The sequence below is a fragment of the Emydura macquarii genome, unplaced genomic scaffold, assembly GCF_026122565.2.
Source record: "Emydura macquarii macquarii isolate MOO-44397 ecotype Brisbane River unplaced genomic scaffold, CSIRO-AGI_Emac_v2 contig_3345, whole genome shotgun sequence".
NCBI lineage: Eukaryota > Metazoa > Chordata > Testudines > Chelidae > Emydura > Emydura macquarii.
The window spans coordinates 7721722-7735131 of record NW_027133482.1 but is presented as its reverse complement, the minus strand read 5'-3'; the positions used below and the strand labels follow the sequence as shown (position 1 = coordinate 7735131).

At 66.3% G+C, this 13410-nt stretch overlaps 1 protein-coding gene across 1 annotated transcript; it reads left to right on the top strand.

The window, feature by feature from the left end:
• Positions 1–886: 886 nt before the first annotated feature.
• Positions 887–12972, top strand: CCDC142 (coiled-coil domain containing 142). The gene is made up of 11 exons (XM_067533508.1): positions 887–987; positions 2298–2469; positions 3312–4811; positions 5119–5205; positions 5462–5626; positions 5970–6130; positions 6460–6612; positions 7206–7320; positions 8271–8448; positions 8612–8823; positions 9617–12972. Exons 2-11 carry the CDS (start codon positions 2346–2348, stop codon positions 9871–9873), a joined length of 2952 nt encoding a protein of 983 aa, XP_067389609.1. The 5' UTR covers positions 887–987; positions 2298–2345; the 3' UTR covers positions 9874–12972.
• The last annotated feature ends 438 nt before the right edge of the window (positions 12973–13410 follow it).

Sequence of the window (13410 nt, the reverse complement as noted above, 5' to 3'; positions counted from 1 at the left end):
CACAGGACTTATGAGGAGAGGCTGAGGGAACTAGGCTTGTTTAGTCTGCAAAAGAGAAGAGTGAGGGGGGATTTGATAGCAGCCTTTAACTACCTGAAAGGGGGTTCCAGGGAGGATGGGGCTAGGCTGTTCCCGGTGGCAGTAGATGGAAGAACTAGGAGCAATGGTCTCAAGTTGCAGTGGGGGAGGTCTAGGTTGGACATCAGGAAAAGGTTTCTCCCTAGGAGGGTGGTGAAGCACTGGAATGGGTTACCTAGGGAGGTGGTGGAATCTCCATCTCTAGAGGTTTTTAAGCTGCAGCTTGACAAAGCCCTGGCTGGGATGATATAGCTGAGGTTAGTCCTGCTGTGAGCAGGGGGTGGGACTAGATACCTCCTGAGGTCCCTTCCAACTCTAAGCTTCTATGATTTTATGACATCCAGGGGCACTGAGGGGGGGTTCAGCTGGGGATGATGTGGGGAGCTCTGTAAGGGGTATCATGGGTGGCTCGGTAGGAGGCTCAGAAGGGGGGTGTCTGTCATTGGGGGGCTCTGCAGGGTGACATGGAGGCTCTGGGGGAGTTTGTCAGGGGTGACACAGGGGCAGCGGCTGGCTGAGGGGGTGCAGCAGGGAGTTCCGCAGGTTGGTATTGGGGGAGGGGCTGTCCCCAAGCCATGCCCCACAGCACAGCTTCCTCCGCCACGGATCAACACACTCCCGGCCCCGCCCCCGCGATAGAGAGCAGGCGGGGGCGGGGCAGATGCAGCCTCAAGGCCCCGCCCATCACCATCCTCACGTGACCGGGAAGCACGTTTCCCCCCCCCCCTCCATTCTCACGTGACAGAGCGCGCGCGGGCAGACGCAGGCGGGCCATCGCCACGTTGCAGTTCCTAGCCCGCTGATTGGCTCTTGGTGGTGCCCGGCCGGGCGGGGTCCCGGTGCTGGCTAGGGCCGGGGACCGGAGCGGCCCGGAGCGGCCGGCGGCGAGCGGCGGCCGGGGAGGGACGGGTGAGTGTCGGGGCTGGACCCGGCCGCCGCGCTGCCGCCACGAGGGACCCCGGGCCCGAAGCAGCACCTGTTGCCATGGCTACCGTGGGCGGCCGGTGCCCGCTGAAGTGCCCGGATGGAAGCGGCGGTTCCCAAGGGGGTGGGGCCACCTCGGGGTGAGCCACGCCCCCTGCCGACTCCCGGCCCCTCCCGCCCCGAGCCCCGCCTCCCGGAGAGGGCCCCTGCGGGGGGGGCGAGAGGCGCCCCCAACACCCCCGTGCCATGGCCCTGCTCCCCCCGATACGGACCCCCCCGGGCCGGGGCTGGGCGCTGGGAACGTGTGTGTCTGTGCCCCCGTACTGCCCGGCGCAGGGTGTGTGTCTGCGCCCCCATACTGCCCGGGGCAGGGCGATGCCCACGCTGGGATGTGTGTGTCTGTGCCCCCCTACTGCCTGGGGCCGGGCGCGGTGTGTGTCTGTGCCCCTGTACTGCCTGGGGCCGGGCGTGGTGTGTGTCTGCGCCCCCCTACTGCCTGAGGCCGGGCGCGGTGTGTGTCTGTGCCCCTGTACTGCCCGGGGCCGGGCGCAGTGTGTGTCTGCGCCCCGTGCTGCCCAGGGCAGGGCGATGGCCAGGCTGGGTGTGGCCGCACAGCAGCCGGCGTCCAGGTTTGGTGGAGCTGGGGTGAGCAGGCCCTGGGCTTGTTCACCTCGGGCGTGGGCATCTACACGCGTCTGTCACCCCAGGTTAGGAGCTCGTGAAATCTGGGTCCCAGCCAAGGGCTCCGGTGTCCACCCTGCATTGCATGGGCCCGAGGCCAGCTGCCCCATCCCAGATTTCCTAGTGCCTGCCCAAAATGTGGCCGCTCTCGCCCTTTGCTCATGGTGCTGGGGGAAACGTGACTGGCCGCCCAGCCTGACTGGCCAGAGGACAGAGGAGGTCAGCACTTAGGATCGAGGGATGCTTTTGGCAGATTCTCAGAGCAGTCCAGTGAGGCTGCATCTACACTGCAGCGCAACAGAGTTTGAATCCAGGGTCCCAGCCTGACTCAGTCTCAGACTCTCTCCCCCGTGGGGCCCTGGGGCTACTGCGATTTGTATGTAGACGGAAGGGGATAGGTCTGAGCCTGAGTTCAAACCCTGGACTTACACTGCAATGTAGATACACCCTCAGTTCCTGGGTGTACCCTCCCCAGCGGTGTTAGTTGGGGGCTGGGACACGGCAGCTGTGGGGAGATGGTGCTGCTGCCCTTCGGAGGAGTCGGGGGCATCTGAACTGGCAGCTCCCCCAGCGGGCGATGCTGATGTCGACCTGCCGACCCTTGTCTCTTGCAGGTGATTGAAGTGGATGGCGCTGGCCTGAACGCTGTTTTCATCCTCATCATGTCGCGCATGTCGCAGGCCTCGGGCTCCATCCTGCCGCCACTCAGCTCGCTGGTGGGGCCCAAGAAGGTGTCTCCCGCCGAAGGGCCTGGGAAGGGGGAGCGAGAGGAGTCAGTGGACTCAGGTGAGGGCAGAAACTCTGTGGGGCTGGGCAGCATCGTGTCCGTGCCAGGCCTGGGCGGGAGGAGAGCTGTACACCAGAGCTTCCTGGTGAAGGCAAAGGCTGGGAGTCCCGGTCAAGGGCTGTGACGGCACCTCCCTGGCAGGCTGCGGCCTGCAGCAGCACGGGCCCCTCCCTGGTGCAGGACATGCTGGGCTGCTGCCACACACCTGGGCCTGGGTGGCTGCTCTTTTTAGACTCTTGATCCTTTAATTGCATTTGTGCCTCCTTCCTGCAGCCCTTTTGTTCAGCCTGGGCCATTTAATCCCCTGGAATTACCCACAGGGCAGGGCAGGGGCAGCCGAGGCCCCGGCGAGAGCTGCAGAGGTGACGGCACGGCAGAGAGACAGTGATGGGGGAGGGTAAGAGACGGGCAGGCTCAGGAAGTGCAAAGGGGAGGCAGGCAGGGGGCTGGCAGCAGGGAAGAGAGAGACGGGGCTGGCGATGATGGAGCAGGGGCCTGCCGCCTCCTCACACGACAGCAGGAGGCAGCTTCCCCCATGACCCTCGGCGGCTCTGTCACCAGGGGTGTTCACCCATAACCCTTGTCTGCTAAGCTGTGCCAGCCTCCAAAGCCGATGGGGGCTGAGCCCAGCTGGTGCCTCCAGCCGAGCGATGGGTCCGTCGCTCTGCTTTCTCTGTAGGGGAGGCTGGACCAATGTGTGTAGTGGGGGCTGAGAGCCATTGAACCGAGCTGTAAGCCCCATATATGATGAACCACCTCAAGCTTCCCCCCTAGTTCCAGCACCGCTGGTTGCAGGGGTCTCCTCCCATCTCCACGCTCCCTGAGGCTCCGTGTCTTGCAGGCTGCAGCTCCCTGAACAGCTTTGCCAAGTCCCTGCAGAAGGCGGAGGCGCTGCTGTGGAACTGCATGACCCCCAGCCTGCGGCGCCTCCTGCAGCAGCGCGCCGACGCCAGCACCTACGACAGCGATGAGGAGGACTCGCCCGGCGCCCTCGCCCGCCTGGCCCAGGTGGAGCACAGCTTCCTGGGGCTCAGCCGCTGCCTCTGCGTGCAGGAGAACCCCCGCACAGAGACCTTCCAAGGCCACGTCAAGCCGGCTGCCGGTGACACGGCTCAGGGCGCCTTCTCCTATCACCCCGTGTTCCCCAGCGTGGCGAAGCACTGTGCCACTCTGCACGCCCTGCTGCAGCACCGCCACCACCTCCGCCTCGCCCGCGAGTACAGCCGCCGCCTCAAGGGGGCCTCCGACTTCGTCCGCCAGCTCCTGGGGCTCGTGGTAGTGCAGCAGCAGGCGCTGGAGGACTGGGGCGGGGACCCGGGGGGGGGCCGGCAGCTCAGGGGACTCTGTGAGGCGCTGCGGACTCATGCCAGCCACTGGAGCGGGCTGCGGCGCAAGATGCGCAGCGACCCCTGGCTGCGGGCGCTGCTGCTGCAGCGTCACGAATCGGTGACGCACATGAAGCGGGCGCTGGGTCTGCTAGCCCTGCATGCCCTCCGGCTGGTGGAGCGCTACGTGGAGGGGCTGCTGCTCCGCTTGGCACGGGCCAGCCCCACCGCGGCCTCCCCCGCCCTGCTCTCCGACCTGTTCCAGGGCCTGGAGATCTACAACCACGTGCTGAGCGAGCGGGCCTTGGAGCGGGCCTCCAGCGAGCCGTGGGCCGATCCCGCCTCTCGACCCCAGCGCAGAGAGGGGGTGGGGGATGGCGCTCAGGCTTACCCCATTGAGCGGGTGCTGGGCGTGCTGGCGACTGAGAGAGGCCGGCTGGCTGCCCACAGACTCCACCGGCTCCTCCTGCAGCAGGTGCCGGGGGATGGCCTGGAGCAGGTGCGCTGGGAGGATACGGGGGTGCCTTGGTCCCTGGCAGAGGTGGGGTCCTGTGAGCCCCCCACTGTGGAGGGGAGACCGAGCCTCGCTGAGGAGCTGCAGGCACTGTGCAGGGAGGACAAGGAGGTCATGGACCTTGTTCTGGGAGTCCTGGTGGCCTCCACCGACACCCTCTGGCACCATGTGCTCAAGAAGCCCAAGCAAGAGAAGCCCCCAGCGGAGGAGGGCCAGGAGCCCCCCGTGCTGCTGGCAGCCAGCCCGGGCCTGGACGAGAGGCTGAGCTGGTCCTCCCTGCCCAGCTGGAAGTCCGTGCGCTGGCTGGATGCGTCCTACTCAGAGGCTGCCGAGGTTCTGTATGCGCAGTACCGCCCGCTCTTCTGGGAGGCCACCGCTGCCTCGCTGGCCCATCGCCTGGAGCTGCGGCAGGACCAGGGGCAGCCTGTCGGGGGAGTGCCGCAGCACACAGAGCGGGCAGCTGCCATGCTGGCGCAGGAGCTGAGCCAGGCGCTGAGTCAGGGTGCGTGCAGAGGGCTGGAAATGGGACATGGGGCCTTTCTCCTCTGGGGGCGCCGGCTCCAATCCGATGCCGGGGGGGGGGAGCCTGGCTGCCCCGGGGAGGTGAGGGGGGAAATTCCTGTCGGGGCTGCAGTGTGGCCGTGTTGCAGGAGCTGGGGTCTCTGTCTGGGTGTCTGCCCCTGGCAGCAGCCGTGGGGAACCTAGGGCGGACTGGCCCTGACCTCCCCCCACCATGGGACCCTCCCCCTCCCCTGGCTGTGCCCAGCAGCTGGGCCTGCCCCCCTGCTCACCCCTGTGGTCGCTTGCAGCCCGTGTGCCGCCAGAGTGCCAAGTGGCCCTGCAGCGCCTGTGCCTGCACCTCCTCCTTCAGGGCGTCTTCCAGAGCTGGGACCGAGGTAAGGGCCGGGGGCGCTGGGGCAGCGGGGCTGGCACGGGGGGCCTGGGGCGGCCTGGAGGCTGCTGTTGCGCTTGCGGGGCTCTAGGAACAGGAGGCACCGGGTGGGGGATTTTGGGGGAATGCTGGGAGTGGGGAGGCTCTGCAATGACATTGGGGGGGACACGGGCAGGGTGTGTTTCAGGGTCCCCCTTGCTCCCCGTCGGGCCAGGCGGCGGCATCTCCCTCACCCCTCTTGTGCTCTCCCCTCCCCCCAGGGTTCTGCCGGGCCCTGGGCTCTAGCCTGGGTGATAAGTGCGTGGCTGGGCCCCAGAGGACAGCGGGCATGGCCCACAGCAGGACTGCCCAGCTGCTGCGGGAGCTCCACCCTCCCCTGGCCTTCGCCCTGAAATGCCTGGAGCCTCCGCTCGCTGCACGTGCTGGTGAGTGGGGGCCCTGCCCAGACGCCGGGGTTGCCTGTGCTGCTGGGCTGGAGACGCAGGGACCGTGGCGCAGGGCGGCAGAAGTGGGTCCTGTGTCAGCCAAAGGGGGCGCTCGCCCCAGGAGCTTCCTCCTCACACGGACACCTGGCCCCACAGAGAAATCAGGTTCCAGGCCGCCCTGACTCTTCCCACCTCCCGCCCTGGCTCTGCCCAGCCCCCTCTCCCCCTGGACCCCCTTCTTCCTGAGGCTGCCCCTCTCTGCCCGCCCCGCTCCCCCTGCGGCAGGTCACTGCCCCGCTGGCTCTCCTGGCTTTGCCCACTAACCAGTTCTCCCTCCCCGCAGCGAGCGCTGGCCTTGGCTCCCCGACCCTCCGGCTGGAGCTGCTGACTCGCTGCCTGGCCACGGAGCAGGCCTCCTGCTCCTGGCTCGTGAGCAAGGCCTATCAGCACCTTGCGTCCTGGTCCCTCTGCCCGTTCCTGCTTGTGACCCAGGGAGATCTCCAGGCAAGTACGGCACCTAGGCCCCCCCTCGGGGCTCGGGGCTGCTGGCGCTGGGACCCTCAGCCAGGGAGGTGCTGGCTGGGCCTGGGGCCTCTCCTTCCCCGCAGACACGGGGTCCTGACCCCCAGGAGCAGCACCAGCTGCTCCCAAGCCACCACCCCTCCCTGCAAAGCGGCCAGGGCTCTGCCGGGGCAGCTGGCATGTGGGAAGGGAAGGGGCAGCAGAGGGGTGCAGCTGGGATCCCAGGCCTGGGGAGGGCTGCAGCTGGCCCCAGCCAGGCTCTCTTTGGACGGGGCGTGGCTCCCGGCCTCACGTCTTTCTCATCTCTGCAGCTGCTAAAGGCAGAGACCAGCCGGCTGACCGAGCTGGTGAGCAATGCCTTCCCCGAGGGCGGGGACAGCCCCAGGGAGGTGCGGCTGGCCCTCAGCTCCCACCAGGAGAGACAGCTGTGCCTGCAGATCCACTCCACAGCCGCCAGCATCCAGGTGAGGGACGTCCTGCTGGCTGCGCAGGGTTTTGGGGCTCCAGGGGAGGGTCCCTGCCTTGGTGCAGGGCAGTTGCCAGCCCCTTTCCTCTCTGAACCGCAGCCCTGGCGAGACCCGGAGCTGCGTGCCCCAGTGCCTGGCCATGGGGTGGGAACATGTTCATGGAGAGTTGGGGCACCTGTGCGGGGCTGCGTGGGAGGGCTGGCGGAGCAGAGCCAGCTGGAACTGGGGAGGTGTGGTGTGGCTGGCAGTGAAGGGCTGGCTGTGAAAGTGTGTGGGGGGCTGGATTGGTGGTGCAGTGCCAGCTGGGCCCCGGGTGGGGAGGCGGGGGGGGGGCTGGTTCTGATCCAGGTGGGCAGGGTGTGGGGGAAGGGCTGGTGGCACGGTGCCAGCTCCAGTCCATCTGGGTGGGGCAGGCTGTGCCGCGCTGGCTCTGACCCGGGCAGGCTGGGGCAGGGAGTCAGCCCCACAGCGGCGGCAGCGACCTAGCCAGAGCCTGCTCCGTCCTGGCGTGGGCACGCTGGTGTCCTGCAGGCGAGGTGCCAAGCTGTGCTCGCCCACCCTGAGCTCCCAGCGCCCCTCTGCTCCCCCAGGCCTTCTCCCGGGACGTGCTGCAAATGTTCTCCACCGACTGCAAGCGGATGTCGGCGGAGATCTTCAGCCAGACCATGCCGCTGGGCAAGCACTGGAGAGCCGGCCTCCGTGCTGGTACGTCCCCAGCTAGGGCCCCCCCAGCCCCCTGCCCACGGCCCTGCTGGCTGAGCAGCCTCCCCTGGATCCTGCCCGCCCCAGCCCCTCCCTGCTGAGGCGCTACGGCGCGCCGGCTCTGGGCCCGGCCCTGCTAGCGGGCAGGCAACCCACTGTCTTCTGCAGCACTCCCCGGGCTGCATGGATCGCTGAGCCCTAGTGTGGCAGGCTGGGGGCTGCACTTGAATCTCTGGGGCAGGCCCAGGCCAGGCTGCCCCACTGGCCACCAGGGGTAGGGGGCCAGCTTTGATCCCAGCAAGAATTGGAGGGGCCTGCCGCTTTGTGTGCACTGCCCTTCCCCCCTGCCCGGCCCTAGCCCCCCTGCCCTCTCAAGCTGGTGCCAGCACCTCCCGCCCTGCCCCACTGAGCCCCCCAGGGAAGAGCGACTCAGCAGCCAGCGCCCCATAGCTGGGCATGGCGTAGCAGGTCCTCTCCTCTCCTCGCTTCCTACGGTGACTCAGCCCCGCAGCCGGGTCTCTGTAAAGTCTTGCTCCTGGTCCCACACACGAGTCCATCCTTCCTCCCTGCTCCCCTGGGGTTTCCCACCTCCTTCCCCAGGCCCTGCCCTGGTCAGCAGCCTTTCCCTCCAGCCGACTGGTCCTGAATCCGCTCCCGCCGCCCCCAAGGGTCTCTTCTTCCAGGGCCCTCCGTCCCCTGGCTGCCCCTGCCAGTCGTGCCCAGGAGATCCTGGGCCTGCCCCCCTGGCCAGTGCTGCCAGCCCTCCCCTGCGCTGCAGCCTGCCTTCCCAGGAGCCACCACCCCGCTGGTCATCTTCACTGGGCCTGTCACACTCAGGAGTCCCAACCAGGTGTCCTAAGTGAGCTCCCCTTCCCCCCTTAATCCTTCCCATCCCAGCTCCCCTCTGCCCCCGCCAGTCGTGCAGGGGTAATGCTGCCCCCCACCTCTTCCAGATCTGCCCAGCTCCCCGAGTGAATACGCCACGGCCGCTGCCCAGACTGTCCTGGGGCAGATCCTGCAGGGCATCCAGCTGCTCCCGCGCAATTCCCAGGTTCCCGCACTCACCCATGTCATGACAGCCTTCGTAGAAGCCTGGATGGACCACATCCTCGCCCAGAAGATCCGGTTCAGGTAGTGGAGCTGCCAGGGAGCCCGGCTAGGGCAAGGGGGCTGCGGGTCAGGGTGGAGGGGCGTTGGCAGAGCTGTGGAGGGTCGGGATTGAGGGGCACCAGCGGAGCTGGGGGGTGCTCGGCTGCGATCTCTTCCCCGCTCGGTAACCTGGGGGGCTCTCTAGCCTTCAGGGCGCCTTGCAGCTGAAGCAGGACTTCGAGGTGGTGCGGCAGCTGGTGCAGTCGGAGGATGGCGGCCTGTCGCCCGAGATCCAGCAGGCCGTGCTGTCGCTGCGCATCTTCCAGCAGATGGACAGCGCCATCGCCTGCCTCGTGCAGCAGCCCAGCAGCAAGGCCTGCCTGCCCTCCCACCCCTGGGAGTCCTTCCGCAAGTGCTGTGAGTGCGGTGGGCTGGGCAGGAAGGGCCATGGCGGGGCAGGCGAGCAGGGCGGGACGTGGTGGCGCGGTTGCCGGCGCATGGTCCGTGTGCGCCGCGCTGAGCGCACAAGCCCTGCTCCCTGGCACGGGGACAAGCCTGACTCGCTCCGTCCTGCGCCCTGCACGACACCCCCCGCGCTCGCTGGCGTCGGGGGAGGATCGCGGGCGCCTGTCGGAGGGGAGGTGCCTTTGTCGAGCAGTGCAGGCAGCCTGCCCTCTTGGAGACGCTCTGGACTCCTGGGTCCCGCACGCCCAGCGGGGCTGGGCCTGGCTGGGCACAGAGGCAACAGCTTCCACTTGGCAGGGGCACTGTGGGGGAGGCGTAGTGGGGCTGGGGGCAGGAAGCTGGGAGGCACCCTGGGGTGGCTGAGCCGTGCTGAGGGCCCCCAGCCTGGAGGTTTGGGCTCCCCCGCAGATGGCAGGAGCGTGTCCAAAGCCCTGGTGCCCCTGGCCTGCCCCCTTCCCCCAAGATTAGCTCACCCCAGAGCCCACGGATGATTACAAGAGCAGCTGCTTAGCTGGAGCGGGCGGGCGTCTGATTAGCCACAGGCGGGGCGGGCTGTGGCTGTCCTGGGGAGAATGAGAACATGGAGGGTCCCGGTGCTGATGAGGGGTGAACGAAACGCAGTGACCTCAGTGCCGGACTCACCCTCTCGTCCCCTCCCCCGGGCTCCCCTCCCTCACATGCCCCCACCTCCCAGGCTAACTTCATCTCCTGCCCTTCCCGGGCTAACATCCCCCCCTCCTGCCAGGCTCACACAACGGCATCCGCTCCCAGGACTTCCCCACCAGCAACCTGAACAGCCTGGAGAGCCTGGACGTGCAGGCCTCGCGCAACAGCACTGCCCTGGAGACCCCGAGCGCCGACCTCCTCAGCAAACTGCAAAGCAGCTGCACCCCGGAGTCCTACCTCACCAGCACCCAGCAGGAGTGGCTCTCCCTGCGGCTGCACGGCACCAGGCGCTGGAAGGTGCCCGGCCTGCCCTGCACCAGGAGCTCGGAGCCCTGAGGGCTGAGCCGTGCTGAACCCCGCCAGGGATTTGTGGTTAGAAATAGAGCACCTCAAAGCTGCATGGCTCCGTGGTTCTGTGCCGCCCACGGTCTGGCCAGCCAAGGCCCACGTAGACAGGTTGGCACGTTCTCCTGGAGCAGACCACAGCCAGCTTCCTGCCGGCATGGCTCCTGGAGACGACAGGTCCCAGCATGCAATGGGGCTCGGCCCTGCCATTCGGGGCGCAGGGCTCCCTGACCCCAGCCCTGCCAGCCTGCAGCTGTTTCCACATAGCCACCAGTGGCAGGGGGTGGGGGCCGACTCCTGTCTGAACTGCTCCTGGGCCGGGCTCTCTGCCTGCAGCCAGCTCTGCAGGGACCCCCAGTCGGGGGGGGGGAGCGGTTCTAGGTGGCATCGTGGGCCTGTCCCAGGCAGGGCGTCTCTGCAGCCTTTTACCTGCAGCCCCCCCACCAATGGCTTTGCCCAGGCGGGTCTGGCCAGAATGCATGGACCGGTGGGGGGAAAAGGGGCCGACTGACCAGCCCTGGGCCCCTGCAGCTGAAAATCGTTACTCGTGGCAGCCCCGCACCCCTGGCCCTGCACTGGGGTCAGCGCTGCCGGGGGAGCACCCCTACTGAGCCCCCAGCCTGCTCTCTGCCGCGCAGCACAGCCCGTAGGCCATGCTGGGGCAGCGGGATCAGCAGTGACTGGGAGGGGCCTTGCTGTCACCCCGCGCTGCGGCCCTGGGACCCGAGCAGGGAAGACACCTGGGTGCTGCAGCTGCAAAGAGCAGGTTTGGCAGATCTCTCTTCGCGGGTGGCCCGGCTGGGGGCTCCAGCTGGAGACAGGCTGCGGGCAGGGCACTGCGGAGCCCTGCGCGGGACACGTGCTGCTCACCGCCGGCAGGCCAAGCTGTGGGCGTGCACAGGTCCTGCAGGCCCGGTTCTTAGTCAAAGGCCGAGGTGATGCACACGCGGCAGGGGGAAAGCTAGTTCTCATCGCAGGGCCGGGGTTGAACGTGACGATAAATAATTCCTCACGGACAGGTTTAACTCAGGAACGGGGGGCGCTGGGTTTGACGGGTTGCAGATGACAATGCATCTGGGGTCACCCCAAGTGACACGTCGCCACGACAGTCAGGCTGTGCAGGAGCGGGGACAGGCCACCCGCCGGCCTGCAGCTGCATTCCTGAGCAGTGCTGTTCCGTGGCACCCCCACCCCACTGCTGTTTTGTTCCTGGAGTTTGAATAAGGAGCTGGGTTTTCACTGGGTCTCTGTGACACGCAGATCTTGGGTTACCCCACGTACCACATCCCTTAACCCCCTAAATTGGTCTGATGTGTCTGAGTCGTGGAAAAGCGTTAAAATCGGTGGCCCTGTCACTAGCCTTTGTGCCCCCCTCACCCCAAAAAGACCGACCCCAGAAAGGAACAGGAGTGGCAAACGGGGCGCAAGGGACGCGGGGGGAAGGGTGTGTGGCTGTGCTTGCAGGTGGAGGGACTGGGTGAGCGCTGTCTGTTCCATCTGCTGATCAGTTCTTCGTGGCTGTGCTGTGGGCCCCTGAACCGGCGAGAGAAGACAGGTCTGTGTCTCAGGACTGCGACCCTTGGGGCTTTGTGCAAAGCCAGCGTTTGAAATCTCTGCTGCTTCCTGCCCTGTTGGCGCGGGAGGGAGGGAGCTGAGCAACGAGGCTTACTCCCGGTAAAGGGGAGTGGCAGAGCAGGTGGTTTTGGGGAGAGCTCAGAGAGCGCGTGGTGCCTGCTGTAGGTGTGGCTCCGCCACGTAGCAGATCTGGTTGATGAGGGAGCTCTGCTCTGCTCTGCCCTGCCTGGGGCGTGCTGTTTCCCTTTCTGCCGAAGACCCAGGGGTTTCTGGTGTATGAAATGCAGGCTGGTGGAGAATGGCATCTGTGCCTACTGTCTGGTATTGTACGTTGCACCGTTGTCCCAGAAGTCTTGGTTTTCTTGGGTGCTGTACAGCCAGAGTCAGGAATCGTCGTCAGACGCCACGCGGGGAAGGAGCAGCAGTGAGGGCAGTGGAGAGAGTAGACACCAAATCAGCAACCTAGGAGCAATCAGGGCTAGGAGTGGCAGAGCCTTATCTCCTCATAACAAAATAACTGGTGCAGGCATGACACTTAATGGGTTTGCCTGGCCCAGCCCCTTCCCCACAGGCTGACGGGTGTGGCCATGTCACAGGGGGACCCAGCCTGCAGTTTGTCAGGTGCGGCCAGTCAGAACCCAACTCTGGATTTGGTTAATTAATAACTAGTCACTGCAGGAATTTTTTTCTTATTCAACACGTTAATTTGATTAAACTTGTACCAGCCGAACCTTTCCCTGCTGTGTTTACAAAAAATATTGGCCACGCCTGAAGCCCTGAGGCTAGGAGCAAACTTGAGCCTGGCTGGGGCGCCCCTGCCACGAGTGACCTGCACCCTGTGCTGCTGGCTTGCTCTCCTGTCGGCCTGGGCGCCTGTCCCACCGTTGTGGGAGCTGGGTGACGTCTCCATGCAGAACCACAGGGATAGAAGGGACTGCCAGGCTCCCCTAGTCTAACCTGCCCCCCAGCCTGTGTCCCTCGCCCTTCTAGCAGCCTCAGACCCCCTCAGGAGAGGACAGCCACTCCTGGGGCTCTCTCACCAACTGCCCACCCTACCTCCGGATGCCGGCAAGGAAGGGAAGGGGTCAGCCTCCTCTGCCCCGCCAGGCTCTGCCAACTAATCCCAGACTCCAGGGCAGCAGAGGGTGTGTGGCCATGGAGCTAGGAGAAGCGGTGCAGGTGCTGGCTCCATCCCTAGGAGAACAAGGCTCCTGCAGCCAGGGTGCCTCGCCCCAGGCCTAGAACCAGCCATGGGCCTGTCCGTGGCCATGAGCCCCCCTCTCCTCCGCCGTATGTGCCCATCATGCTGAAGGGAAGCGTCGGGTGTGAGGAACTGCTGCTTCATCAGCCGCTACCTGTTACTGGAGCCTGGAGTTCTACAGCCCCCACCTGCGAGCCCACGGCTGCCACGGGGCAGCCTCTTCACTGGGTGCTATGGCCAGTCTGTGGGGGCCCTGAGGGAGGTTAGGGGTATGAGGAACCGTTGCCATTGCTGGGCTGTCTATAGTGCTCTGTCTGCACCCACAGAAACCCCCCTTCTCCCTCTGCCAGCTGAGCCCCACACAAGAGCCTCTCCCCTGGGAGCAGGATGGGGGAGCGTCAGGGCATAGGGTTGGACAAGCTTCCTGCTGCCCAGGGTCTGGGCTGGGCTTTTATCAGTGCCCCACACCTCCTGGGATGGGCATGTGGCTACAACACCAACCCCCGGGTACCCTGGCACAGCCCCCACGCGAGACACCATCTGACCCACTATTGCCTCCAGCACTGCCCGGCGTTACCCCAAGGAACTCCTGGCTGGGTCTGTGCAGCCATGGTGGGCGGGGGGGAAAGGGGCAGTGAGGGGAGGGGCCGAGGCAGTTGTTGGAGGTGGGAAGCTGGGGATAGGAACTGGGGAGAGACAATGGAGAGGCAGGAGCTGAAGAGGGGCTTACAAAGGAACACCTGAGTGGAACC